Source organism: Anabrus simplex, chromosome 3, assembly GCF_040414725.1.
Source record: "Anabrus simplex isolate iqAnaSimp1 chromosome 3, ASM4041472v1, whole genome shotgun sequence".
Taxonomy (NCBI): Eukaryota; Metazoa; Arthropoda; class Insecta; order Orthoptera; family Tettigoniidae; genus Anabrus; species Anabrus simplex.
Genome location: NC_090267.1, coordinates 146,962,552 through 146,976,003, shown reverse-complemented (window position 1 = coordinate 146,976,003; position 13,452 = coordinate 146,962,552). Strand labels below are relative to the sequence as shown.

At 41.7% G+C, this 13,452-nt stretch overlaps 1 protein-coding gene across 1 annotated transcript in view; it reads left to right on the top strand.

The window, feature by feature from the left end:
• Window positions 1-12,877, top strand: part of LOC136866702 (hemolymph lipopolysaccharide-binding protein) — a 62,442-nt gene extending 49,565 nt beyond the window's left edge. Inside the window, exon 5 of the mRNA XM_068226815.1 lies at window positions 12,619-12,877. Coding sequence (XP_068082916.1) covers window positions 12,619-12,776 — 158 coding nt within the window. The 3' untranslated portion in view covers window positions 12,777-12,877. The remainder of the gene's footprint in view (window positions 1-12,618) is intronic.
• The last annotated feature ends 575 nt before the right edge of the window (window positions 12,878-13,452 follow it).

Genomic DNA, 13,452 nt, shown 5'->3' with positions numbered 1-13,452 from the left:
TTCTTTGAGAGACCTAAATAGGAACAAGGCACTTGGAATTGATGACATTCCCTCTGAAAGACTGACTGCCTGAGGAGAAACCACCATAACGAGGTTATTCCATCTAGTGTGTAAGATGTACGAGGCAGGAGAAGTGCCATAAGATTTTCTGCAGAATGTTGTTATACCTATTCCCAAGAAAGCCGGTGCTGACAAGTGTTAAAACTACTGCAATATTGGCTAGTTTAGGATCTCACGCCTGTAAAATTTGAACGTGTATTAATTACAGAAGAATGGAAAGACAAGTTGAAACTGAGTTGGAAGAAGATCAATTTGGCTTCAGAAGAAATGTTGGAACACGTGAAGCAAACCTGACTTTACGTCTGATCTTAGAGGATCGAATTAAGAAGGACAAGTCCACATACATGACGTTCGTAGATCTAGAAAAAGCATTCGATAATGTTGATTGGACCAAGCTATTTGAGTTCTGGAAGTGATCGGGAGCAGATACCGAGAACGAAGAATGAACTACAGTCTGTACAAAAATCAGTCTGCGGTGATAAGAATCGAGGGCTTTGAAAAAGAGGCAGCAATCCACAAAGGAGTGAGGCAAGGTTAAGGTTTGTCCCCCTTCTTTTCAATGTCTATATAGAAAAGGCAGTAAAGGAAATTAAAGAGAAATTTAGGAAGAGAATCACAATCCAACTGAGATTTGCTGATGATATTGTTATTTTATCTGAGACTGCAGAAGATCTGGAGAAATGGCTGAATGGTATGGACAGAGTCGTGGGTAAGGAGTAAAAGATGAAAATAAATAAGTCCAAAACAAAAGTAATGGATTGCAGTCGAACGAAATAAGGTGATGCCGGAAATATTAGATTAGGAAATGAGGTCTTAAAAGAAGTTGAGCGCGCGGCTGTGAGCTTGCATCCGGGAGATAGTAGGTTCGAATCCCACTATCGGCAGCCCTGAAGATGGTTTTCCGTGGTTTCCCATTTTCACACCAGGCAAATGCTGGGGCTGTACCTTAATTAAGGCCACGGCCGCTTCCTTCCAACTCCTAGGCCCTTCCTATCCTATCGTCGCCATAAGACCTATCTGTGTCGGTGCGACGTAAAGCCCCTAGCAAAAAAAAAAAAAAAAAGAAGTTGAAGAATAATGTTAATTGGGTAGCAAAATAACTAATAATAGCATAAGTAAAGAGAGCGTAAAAAGCAATTTAGCACGAGAAAAGAAGGCCTTCCTTAAAAAAAAAAAGAAACCTGCTTGTCTCGAACATTGGTATAGGAATTAGAAAGATGTGCTTGAAGACTTTCGTCTGGTGCGAGGCATTGTATGGAAGTGAAACATGGACGATAACTAGCTCAGAAAGAGAGAAAGAGAGAGAATAGAAGCTTTTGAAATGTGGTGTTACAGAAGAATGCTGAAGGTGAAATGGTTATATCGAATCACGAGTGAAGAGATACTGAATCGAATTGGTGAGAGGAGATTAATTTGTTAAAATTTGACCAGAAGAAGAGATAGAATGATAGGACACATCTTAAGACACCCAGGACTTGTTCAATTGGTTTTTGAAGGAAGTGTAGGTGGTAAGAACGGTAGGGGTAGACCAAGGTATGAATATGACAAGCAGATTAGAGCAGATATAGAATGGAACAGTTACGTAGAAATGAAAACGTTAGCACAGGATAGGGTGGCATGGCTCACTGCATCAACCCAGTCTGTGGTCTGATGACTCAAACAACAACATTATGTAAGTGATGGCGTTTTAACTTGGGAACGGCAGCTGGTTAGGTAGACATGTACTCCTTCGCCCCCATATATATTTGATCTGAAACCAGATATAACCCTCTTGCATTACGTCAGGCTTCTCACAGCTCGTATTTGTGGAAGACAACAGGATTACATTGACCCAATCATTCAGATGTCCAGGGCTAAATCAGACAAAGCACACTCCAAAGCAATCAGAAGAGATCTGCGAAACCTAAGAAAATCATGCTTCACCGTAGATGAAGTTACAATAGCCATTCGAAGCTGCAAAATGGGAAAGTCATTAGGCTTTGATAGCATTCACAGTGAGCTCCTCGTTCACTGTGGTAAAAGCGCTACGAAATGGCTTGCTGACTTTTTTCATCTGCCCAACACACAGGACACCTGCCATCGGAGTTCAAGAAATGAAAGATAATTGCGTTCTTGAATCCTGGAAAACCGCCCAATGTTCCCGAAAGCTATAGTTCATAGCATTGTTACGCTCAGCCTACAAGCTACTGGAAAGACAGATCTACAACACAATCAGTCCCTCCATTTTCAAGATCCACCCCGCAGAACAAGCTAGCTCTAGACCGGAACGAATTTTCGAAGACCCAGTACTTGCTCTGACGACATTACAAATCAATCGCATGTTTTCAGATAGAATAGTGGCCATCACAATACCTTTAGCAAACTAAGAAGATTAAACAATGGACTACCGCAAGGTTCCATGTTAGCCCCTCTGCTATTCAGGGTTTATCTCGCAGACATCCCAAAAACGGTGTCAAAACAATTTTCCAATGCAGATTATGTTTTCATAGACACGCAGCAAACAATATTTAACAGCCTTGAAGACACGGTAACGAAATATCTCTGCTACTGATATTTTTTTCAAAAGTGACACCTGACACCTAGCAAAACAAAAACAAAAACATGTTGCTTTCATTTGAGTAACATACTGGCTCAGACCACCTTGAAAGTGACTCTTCGTGGCAACATTTTACCGTACAACCCAAACCCAAAATATCTCGTTGTAACACTGGACCGGACAGTGTTATCATACAGTAAACATCTCTCCAATCTTGCAGCCAAACTGAGTACAAGAATCAACATCCTATGTAAGCTATTTGGCAGCACATGGGTATCCACAGCGGCAGCTTTACGTACTTCTGCGTTAATTCCAGTGTATCAAACAGCTGAATACTGATGTCCCGTTTGGCTGAATAGCACCCACACCAAAGAAATTGGCAATGCGAATTTTCAGCGGTGTCATCAAAAGAACCCCACTGCACTGGCCTCTAGTCCTTAACCACATTCTTCCTCCAGGTCTACGCCGCATGAACAATCTCGACCGGGAAGCATAGAACATACAGGTCAATAAATGACATCCATTCCACCAAGACATCCATAGAATCGCTTCAACCCAATTGAAATCCAGACACCTTCCCCTGCTGCTGGCTCAAAAACTGAGGACTGCGAACCTACAATAAAGTATGGACTGCTAAGATCATCGATGAACGGAGATCGATCTTTGAACTTCCGCAGCCCCCGCCCGGAATTCATCTTCCGCGGAGCGTATGGGTTCCACTAAACAGAATGCACAATGGGCATGAAGAAGTGGTTCTGTGTTGCATTCATAGGGCCTTCGACTTTCTTCAAGCTGTGCCTATGGTGAAGAATTCCAGACAATGCGACACATCCTCTTCAAATGCCCACGTACAGTAGAGCCCTCTGCGGAACTATCGACGACCTTCCGACAGCTTCAACGACGGCTATTCATTAGCTGCAACAACTAGGCATCCTAGTTTAGTTCACATTTTTCATTCGTTAATTTGCGCACTTGCCTATATTTTGCATCATTTCTGTGTTTTTGCATTTTTAAAATTTTCTAAAAGTCAGCCAACATCGAACCTGGTGTCTTCAGAAAAGAAGGGTAATGAATAGCAGACAACATCTCTTCTTCTTCTACCGAGTTCGATAGCTGCAGTCGCTTAAATGCGGCCAGTATCCAGTATTCGGGAGATCGTGGATTCGAACCCCACTGTCGGCAGCCCTGAAGATGGTTTTCCGTGGTTTCCCATTTTCACACCAGGCAAATGCTGGACTGTACCTTAATTAAGGCTACGGCCGCTTCCTTCCCACTCCTAGCCCTTTCCTGTCCCATCGTCGCCATAAGACCTATCTGTGTCGGTGCGCCGTAAAGCAAATTGCAAATAAATAATATTCTTCTTCTTTATATTCTTCTGCTCTTTTATCATACCTGTAAGTCGCGGATGTATGTGGTCCTGTTTTACGGTCGGATGCCCTTCCTGACGCCACCCCTATATTGAGGGATAATAATAATTTCGTATGGCTATTTCTAGCCGGGTGCAGCCCTTGTAAGGCAGACCCTCCCATGAGAGTGGGCGTCATCTGCCATGTGTAGGTAACTGCGTGTTATTGTGGTGGAGGATAGTGTTATGTGTGGTGTGTGAGTTGCAGGAATGTTGGTGACAGCACAAACACCCAGCCCCCGAGCCATTGGAATTAACCAATGAAGGTTAAAATCCCCGACCCGGCCGGGAATCGAACCCGGGACCCTCTGAACCGAAGGCCAGTACGCTGACCGTTCAGCCAACGAGTCGGATATATTGAGGGATGTAATCTCTATTGCGTGTTTCTGTGGTGGTTGGTAGTGTGGTCTATTGTCTGAATATGAAGTGGAAAGTTTTGGGACAAACACAAACACCCAGTCCTTGAGCCAGAAGAATTAATCAGACGGATTAAAATCCCGGGCCCGGTCGAATACGAATCCGGGACCCTTCGAACCGAAGGACTCAGCGCTGAGTATTCAGCCAAGGAGTCAGACAGACAGCGTCTCTGAGATTCACAAATAGAAATTGCATCACAAGAGTTTTCTTCTCTTAAAGTATGACGAGTCAACCTTAGAGGCCTCTGGACCTCTAGATCACGGTAGATGGGTTGATAGGAGTGAAATAAAGTCCATGCTGCTCTCCATGTCGTATAAGGTAAGGGTTATTCTGCCCGAAGGCAGGTCCGAACCTCCGCAGAGGTGTTCCTGAGCCGGAGTTTACGTGCGGTAGGGTGGCCAGTTCCTTTCCGCTCCTCCATTCCCTTACCCCCCCCCCCACCAACAGCGCGTGGCAATCCATCCAACTCCTGACCACGCCCAATGTTGCTTAACTTCGGAGATCTCACGGGATCCGGTGTTTCAACACGGCTACGGCCGTTGGCTCATGTCGTATGATGTCATAAAATATCGCAGGCTGCATATTTGGTATTAAAAGACGAAATTAAGAAACAAGAACAAAAGGTCACCCTGCAGAGTTTTGGTTTCTTAAGCATTCAGTAGAATAAGACGGAAAGTTAAAAGAACACGCAGGCGTCACATTGAAATTCCTGCGTTGTGGAGTAGGGGTAGTGTATCTGCCTCTTGTATGGAGGCTCTTTGTTCGATTCCTGGCCTCTACAAGGATTTAAATTCTGAACAGTGGGCTGGAACGGGGTTCACTCAACCGACTGAGGAGCCCTCTGATATGAAAGATTGAGGATATCATCACGCTGACCACAATGAACTCCAATACTTGCAGGTCATCTGGCGGGTAGCAATGATCTTGGGAAGCCTAGGCTCTCAAAGGCTGTATAGAATGTATTATTATTATTATTATTATTATTATTATTATTATTATTATTATTATCATCATCTCTGGGGAAAATCTCCACTTTAAAGTTCTCTGGTCATGACATTGGAAACATTCATGAACAAAGAGTTGGATGCTATAGAACACGACCGCGATACCCCCACTACGCCAATACATTATCTCACATGCCCACATGTTCTTTGGATCCTCAGAAAACGATGTCTACTGTAACTCAAAAACTGACCTGGCCACACGTAGCCGCAAATAATACTAACATACCGGAACATTATAGCTTACAGTATATACATTTCACCCGTCTGAGTCGGGAATTTTAACCATAATTGGTTAATTCCCCTGGCACGGGGGCTGGGTGTATGTATCGTCTTTATCATCATTTCATCCTCATCACGACGCGCAGGTCGCCTACGGGAGTCAAATCAAAAGACCTACACATGGCAAGCCGAACTTGTCCTCGGACACTCCGGCACTAAAAGCCATACGCAATTTCGTTTTATCCACCTTTCTAATTTTTCCTCTGTTTCTCATCCATGGGATTTATTTCATCATGTTACACATTTTAATGGATGCACTTAACGTATCCATTCCTGGCTGCACAACGGCCATTTTTCATATTAAAACTACATACTTCCTTACAGAAAATTATTACAATATTTTTAAGATAAGAACAAGAAACATACTTCTCACAGACATACAAATTCACAGTATGCGCACACATACGCAACGCAGTTTTACCTCGCGCAAATGTGTCTAACTTCACGCCCGAGGTTTCATGTACTGTCTCGCTCGTGGGTGATGACAAAGTTGCCCCTTTCTGCTACCGGTTAGACAACGTTATCGCATGAATTAATGTGGCTATATTTCATCTCCAGCCCGTTCTCCGACTTCACAAAATCTACCTCCACTTTCTCTCATTGTCCTGCACTGATGATCAGTCTATGTTCAAACAATCTTAATCTAATTAGTCATGAAATTAGTGTGTGATTCACACGGTTACAGTTGTTGTTGGAGTCATCAGTCCATAGACTGATTTGATGCAGCTTCCCCATGTCACCCTATCCTTTGCCATACTTTTCATTTCTACATAACTACTGCACCCTACATCTGCTCTAATCTGCTTGTCATATTCATCCCTTGGTCTACCCCTACAGTTATTACTTGATACCGAGCTCGATAGCTGCAGTCACATAAGTGGATTAGTACCCAGTACTCGGGAGATACTGGGTTCGAACCCCACTGTCGGCAACCCTGAAGATGGTTCTTCGTGGATTTCCGTTTTCACACCAGGCAAATGCTGGGGCGGCACCTTTATTAAGGCCACGGCCGCTTGCTTCCCACTCCTAGTCCTTTCCTGTCCCATCGTCGCCTAAGACCTATCTGTGTCGGTGCGACATAAACCAACTTGTAAAAAACAATACCTGCTTGATACGTAGAGCAATCACACCTCGATAACAAAACTCTCACTTTAGAGTACTTCTCCTAAATTATGAACCAGAATCGCGGTATAGAGTGTCGCAGACCTTGTCTCTAAGAAGGTGACGGAAACAGTCCTGGTTCTTGCTCTGGTGATCTATATAAATACAGTTGTAGGGGGCCGCTGTCTGTAATTTCGTTTGGGTTGCCAATTTTTCATATATTTATCCGTTTTAGGTCAAGTCAAGACCGTATCGGTGGTTTTTATTGTTCGTGTCTGTTTGTCTGTTTGTTCCACCATCACGGCGAAACGGCTGGATAGATCTCGACCAAACTTCATATTTAGAGTATAATCGTCCCTGGAAAGGATTTGATGGACATATGATTTTAAAATCTCTGAATAGACGGGGAGTTTATAGGAAAACCGGAACAGTTTTCTTCCATTTTGCCTTATACTATTGATTTTATGCAAAATCCGTGAACTATGTGTGAAACGTCTCTTCATTATAAACAACATTTTTCTGTAGATAATTTCCCTTACTCTTCAAATGACGGAGAAAATTACTGTTTCCTGCGGGTCTCAGCCTCGGCATTCAGTGACCGACAGGCCGACAATGGACCTACAGGTTACCATGGCAACGTCTCTGCTTTCCAGCAGGGTTGTAACGTGTTGCCATTTTCGTCACCATTCCTGTAAACTAGTGTTTTTTCTTTGGGTAGAAAGCAATTGTTATACCTTTTCACTGCATTTCTATTTTACTTCCGTTTTCCGCTTTAATTTCTTGCCTCTGCCTTGCCTCTTTACGCTCAATTAATAACACTGTAAGTCATCTTCTTATTCGTTTACCTAAGAATCCCTGCACCTAAATTTCTCCTCTGTTACCGTCTTCTTATACCAGTGACTCATACCATCACAATTTACTGAGGGGCATTTTATTTTCAAACACTGTACATCTACTTGGTATTTACATATTTGTCCTATACGGCTGTCCTCAGGTATAATCCTATTTTCCATTAATTTCAACTTCCTTAGCTGTATTACTTTCTTCCTTAATTACTCCGTATATATTGTACTAGTAACGCTGGTCCAAGCTAAGTCCTCGCACTTCGAACTTGAATTCCGCGCTACGCACCGGCTCAACAGCGAGCGATAGCGTGAGTTCGTATGTGACGTGGAGCGAGTAACGTCACAGCTACCCCTCCTTGTGGCGGAGAGATTGCATCAGCCAGATAATATTCGAAATGTTCTACGCTTAATAACTTTTTCAGAAGAATAATTCGTTTATGGGAATAACATCGTCGTGTTGCCCGAATTTTTATCTCCAATTCTACCAAGTTTGACGTGAATCCAACGTAAATCCAGGGAGATATTCAATGTAATGCAATTGATGTTCTCTTCAAGATTTGAGTATATAAGGAGGACGATTTCTCAAGGCAGAACACAGCGTCTTCTGTACCACGGTCGAACCCGGTCGGTCGGCTCGTGGAGATCACGATGTTACGCTAAGTGATAGTCATCTTTCGTCGAGTTCCGGACTTTAACTCCATAGTGTCGAGTGCGGACTTATAAAATTTTCCTCAAATTGTGAGTGATAGAATTCTGCTCCAACTAAGAGCGATATAAACTGCGCTTCGTCAAACTCGAATATTTTTCAAGTGATTGTTTATTCTGAATGAATGCCTAAGACTCGTGATTATTCTTTCCAAGTGCTCATAATTCAAAGTTAACGTTGTGAACAATGATAGGATTTGGAACAGTGTTTGCTCCTTACTAAGTGATTGAAATATTTCGAGAAATTTCATTGACATAACTGTGCTTTAACTTAGAATTTCTCGAGTGGCAAACATAAGCAAGTGCTTGGGTACAGAATTAACTTATACTTCGCGACTACATCACCTAACTTGCTATTTCCTAGTGTAGATGATTCTCGAAGACTGTGTAAATATTCTTGTAGATGATAGACTGTAGGGTGTGTATTTGAACTTTGCATTTTCAACGCTGCGAACACTCGAACTAAGGACTATTGATAAATGGTCAACTCATTTTTTCATTGACATGCGTAAACAAGATTGACTTCACGAGTGAAAGATTCTTATTTCATTTCAATCCAAGTGATTACATTTACACTGTGTTAAGACTTAGAAACATGTCGTGTGGAATAACTTGAGATTACGCCAAGTATTACAAGCTTTAAGTGGCTATTTATTAGGTCGACTTTATTGACATTCGACGACACAAGTTTCAAGTGGCTATTCATTTTGTTTGATTTCGTTAACATTGAATTCAGCTTGTTTAATTTCCAAGTGTTAAAACTAATGTGCGTGTTCGATTCTATTGACATTCGGCCGGATAGAATTCATTTCAAGTGATTAATGATAGAACACGGGATATATTTCTGTAACATTCTACCGTGTGATAATTCTTCAATTACACAGTTCTTGTGTGTTATAAACCCTGTTAAAACCATTACGATAACTTTTCTCGTTTGTGCAGAAGCCGCTTTCCGCATTAACACGTCCAAGGCTTACTTGTGTGCGTTCACGTTTATCATTTTCGACACCCTTGCTTCTACACCGCATAGATCTTCTAGATATCGTATGGATCTTCTAGAAATTCTAGATCTTCAAGAGCTTCCATCAAGGGAGGATTCCTGGTTCCATGGTGCAGAGAGGAGAGAAGCAGCCGGAGTTCAAGGACATTACCAACCCTAGAACGAGGAAAGAACACTTCCCAGTATTTCTTCTCTACAGAGGTGATTGAAATTTAAACCTTTGTTAATAAATTCAGTCTTTTTGAATCGAATTTTATTTCGATAAACCTCTCTCGCTCTGCAAGCACTCCAGTTCAGTACAGTACACGCCCTGCGTTGAACCTTATGCTCTGCTAGCCCAAGTACGGCATTAACTGTTACTATATGCGAGTGCTAATCCCGAAACCTGGATACACTTTTCTTTGAGGAAAAATTCCAAGCTCGTAAACTGTATAAATTTTGGCCCCAGAAAATATCGAAGTATGGATGAATTTTTAATGACAGTACAGACGTTCGTTTCTGGCTAATTGGTGGCTAAACGATCAGTCGTATTACGTGCAACTCCATGGCTAAATGGTTAGCGTGCTGGCCTTTGGTCACAGGGGTCCCGGGTTCGATTCCCGGTAGGGTAGGGAATTTTAACCTTAATTGGTTAATATCGCTAGAACGGGGGCTGGGTGTATGTGTCGTCTTCATCTTAATTTCATCCTCATCACGACGCGCAGGTCTCCTACGGAGTCAAATCAAAAGACCTGCATCTGGCGAGCCGAACTTGTCCTCGGACACTCCCGGCACTAAAAGCCATACGCCATTTTTTAGTCGTATTACAAAACAAATCGTCGTTCAATTTGGAGAGGTCTACAACATTAGTCCTATGACTTATTGTCGTGTCTGAATTGTTGATACGTTGGATAGCGCTGCATTTCTCGATTATAATAAAATCTCTCGAGCTCAATTGTGACTGGCATAAGGACCTGTCTTCATTATGAAAACTCTCCATCTCTACTGCGAATGGCAGTTTCCAAGTGAGCCTGCCGTTATAGTAGAAACTCCCGAACTCGATTGTGATTGTCAGTAGAAAATGTGGCCTGCCATTATCACAAATCTTCCCCAATGCCTACGCTATTTCGGAAAAACCGTACGGTGTCCCCCCTGTTTTGTTTCTCGGATAGCGCTAAGAGACCTGCAATTTATTATAATCTTAATCGCTGCCTTTCCAAGTAATTTACGGAGAAACCCGTATACAATATAGAATAACGTAGCGAAGCACGGGTACATTTGCTAGACTATATAAATGAAGTTGTAATTTCGTTTGTTTTGCCAACTTTTCAGATATTTATCTGTTTTAGGTCAACTCAAGACCAAATTTGTGGTTTTTATTTTTCGTGTCTGTTTGTCTGTCTGTTCCACCATCACGGTGAAACGGCTGAATAGATCTCGACCAAACGTCACATTTAGACTATACTCATCCCGGCGAAGGTTTTGATATGCATATGATTCAAAGATCTTTGAATAGACGGGGTGTTTATAGGAAAACGAGAACAGTTTTCTTCCATTTTCTCTTATACTATTCATTTTCTGTAAAATCCGTGGACTGCATGTCAAACGTATCTTCATTATAAACAACTTTTGTTATGTTCATAATTTATTTACTCTTTAAATGACGGAGAAAATTATTATTTTCTGCGGGTGTCATGCTCTGCATTGAGTGACCGACAGACCTACAACGAACATACAGGTTACCATGGCAACGTGTCTGACTGCTTGCCAGCAGGGAAGTCACGTATCGCCATTTTCGTCATCATTCCTGTAAACTCGTGGTTGTTCCTTGCGTAGAAAGCAATCGGCCATTCTGCGGGATATTGGCGGAATATCATTGGAGACTTAACCGACCTCGAATACCTTAATTAATAACACCATAAGTCATCTTCTTATCTGTTTACCTAAGAATCCCTGCGTCTAAATGGCTCCTGTGTTACCGCTTATATCCGTAACTCATACCTTCATTATTTATTGAGGGAGATTTGATTTTCCAATACATCCACTTGGTATACACATACCGTATTTGTTCTATCAGGCTGTTCTCAGATATAATCAACTTTCTTAACTGTATTACTTTCTTCCTTAATTACTTCGCATGTATGGGAGTGCTAATTCTGAAACCTGGAAAATCTTTTCTTTGAGGAAAAAAGTCCAAGCTATACAAATATATAATTTTCGTCCTCGAAAAATATCGAAATACGGATGCAATTTTAATGACGGCGCAGACCTTCATTTCGGGATAATTGGTGGCTAAACGGTAAGCCGTATTACAAAACAGATAGCACAATCACCTTTCAATTTGGAGAGATCAACAACTTTGGTCTTATGACTTATTGTCCTGTCTCGATTGTTGATACGTTAGATAGCACTTCATTTCTCGATTATAATCAAATCTTTCGAACTCAATTGTGATTGGCAGTAGGAAATGTAGCCTTCCATTATCCTCAAAACTTCCTCAATGTGTACCTTACATCAGAAATTACGTATTCTGACCTTCCCGTATTGTTTCTAGGATAGCGCTAAGGAGGCATGCAATTTAATTTAATCTTACTCGCTGCCTTTACAGTAATTTACCGAGGAATCCGTATACAATGTAGAATATCGTAGCGAAGCACGAGTGCATTTCCCTTTTCAGACTCCGTAGGATTTTCACATTTCAAATTAGATGGTCGGGTCCAAAATATTCAGACCATCTCACTGATGTTAAACACCCAAATTTCCCTTCTCAGGTCTCAATGAAATTATTGGTGCTTAGGTAGGCCTATATCTTCCCCCTCAGGCTCCTGAGTTGCGTTCCCTACACGTGGGGTGTCGCTAGCATTGGGCACACCTGGATTTCCACGTGCGGAGTTTTAGCTCTAATTGTTCACTAATTAACCGGAAATAGTTAATTGACAACAATTGCATGAATATGGTATACCTCCGCCTGCTTGGAGATAGCTTTCATGGAACAGATGTTGTAACCTGTGAGATCGGAGACTCGGGTTCTCTTGTCTTTCCAAAGAATAAATGCATGCAATACACATGGAGAAAGGGATACACAAATAACAGCACTCCACATAACGACACTCTACGGATGTAGCAGTTAGGTTTCGGGGTCAATATATTATTATTATTATTATTATTATTATTATTATTATTATTATTATTATTATTATTATTATTATTATTATTATTATTATTATTATTATTATCATAAGTGAACATTACTGTTAATTACAGAATAATCCGTCATTTTGTTACAGGTCGATCTCTAGAGAGTAGCGGCTACCTTCGCTGGAGCAGCTCCGAACCCAGCGGGAGTCGCTTAAGCAACTGCGGTTGCGTATATCCCACTGGATTGCTGTGTGACGTGGGTTGTGAAGATAAGCTGTCTTTCTTCTGCGAGCAGGAGCTTTTCTAGTGAAAACTAGTCAGAACTAGTGGGAACACTCCATTTTGTTAATTAATTGTTAATTAACTGTTAATGTTAGTGGAATCTGAGGAGTAAAAATAAAAAATTAAGTTTTCAGAAGGAAACCATAATTTAGTTTAATCGATTGTGAATGTTAAAAACATTTAAGCTCTTAGACCTTTTCAATAGTGAAATTACCAGCGTTTCGCCCGAGTGCAGCAGTGGGCTCGTCAGTTGGATTGCTGCACCATTCCAAGACGCTGGCGGCTAGTGCGGCGTTGATACACCTCTACAAGCCTCCTATGTAGGACAATGCAGTGACGGTGCGCTAGGGGAAGCATGTGCCTCCACTTGCCTCGGCCTTTATATCAAAAATTAAATTCCCAGATGGAAACCATCATTTAATTTCATCGACTGCAGTTTGTAACTTTTAATATACTCATCATGTTAAATGTTTTTAACACTTGCAATTTGGAATTTTGAAAAGTTGCTCTTTCGTCTCGAAGGCATTTTCGATCATTCTGACGCCATTTACTGTATATATGTTGTGACACTAGGAAAGTAAGTTTTTTCGTACTTCTTTTCTTTTGCTATTTTGCTTTACGTCGCACCGACACGGATAGGTCTTATGGCGACTATGGGATAGGAAAGGCCTAGGAATGGGAAGGAAGCGGCCGTGGCCTTA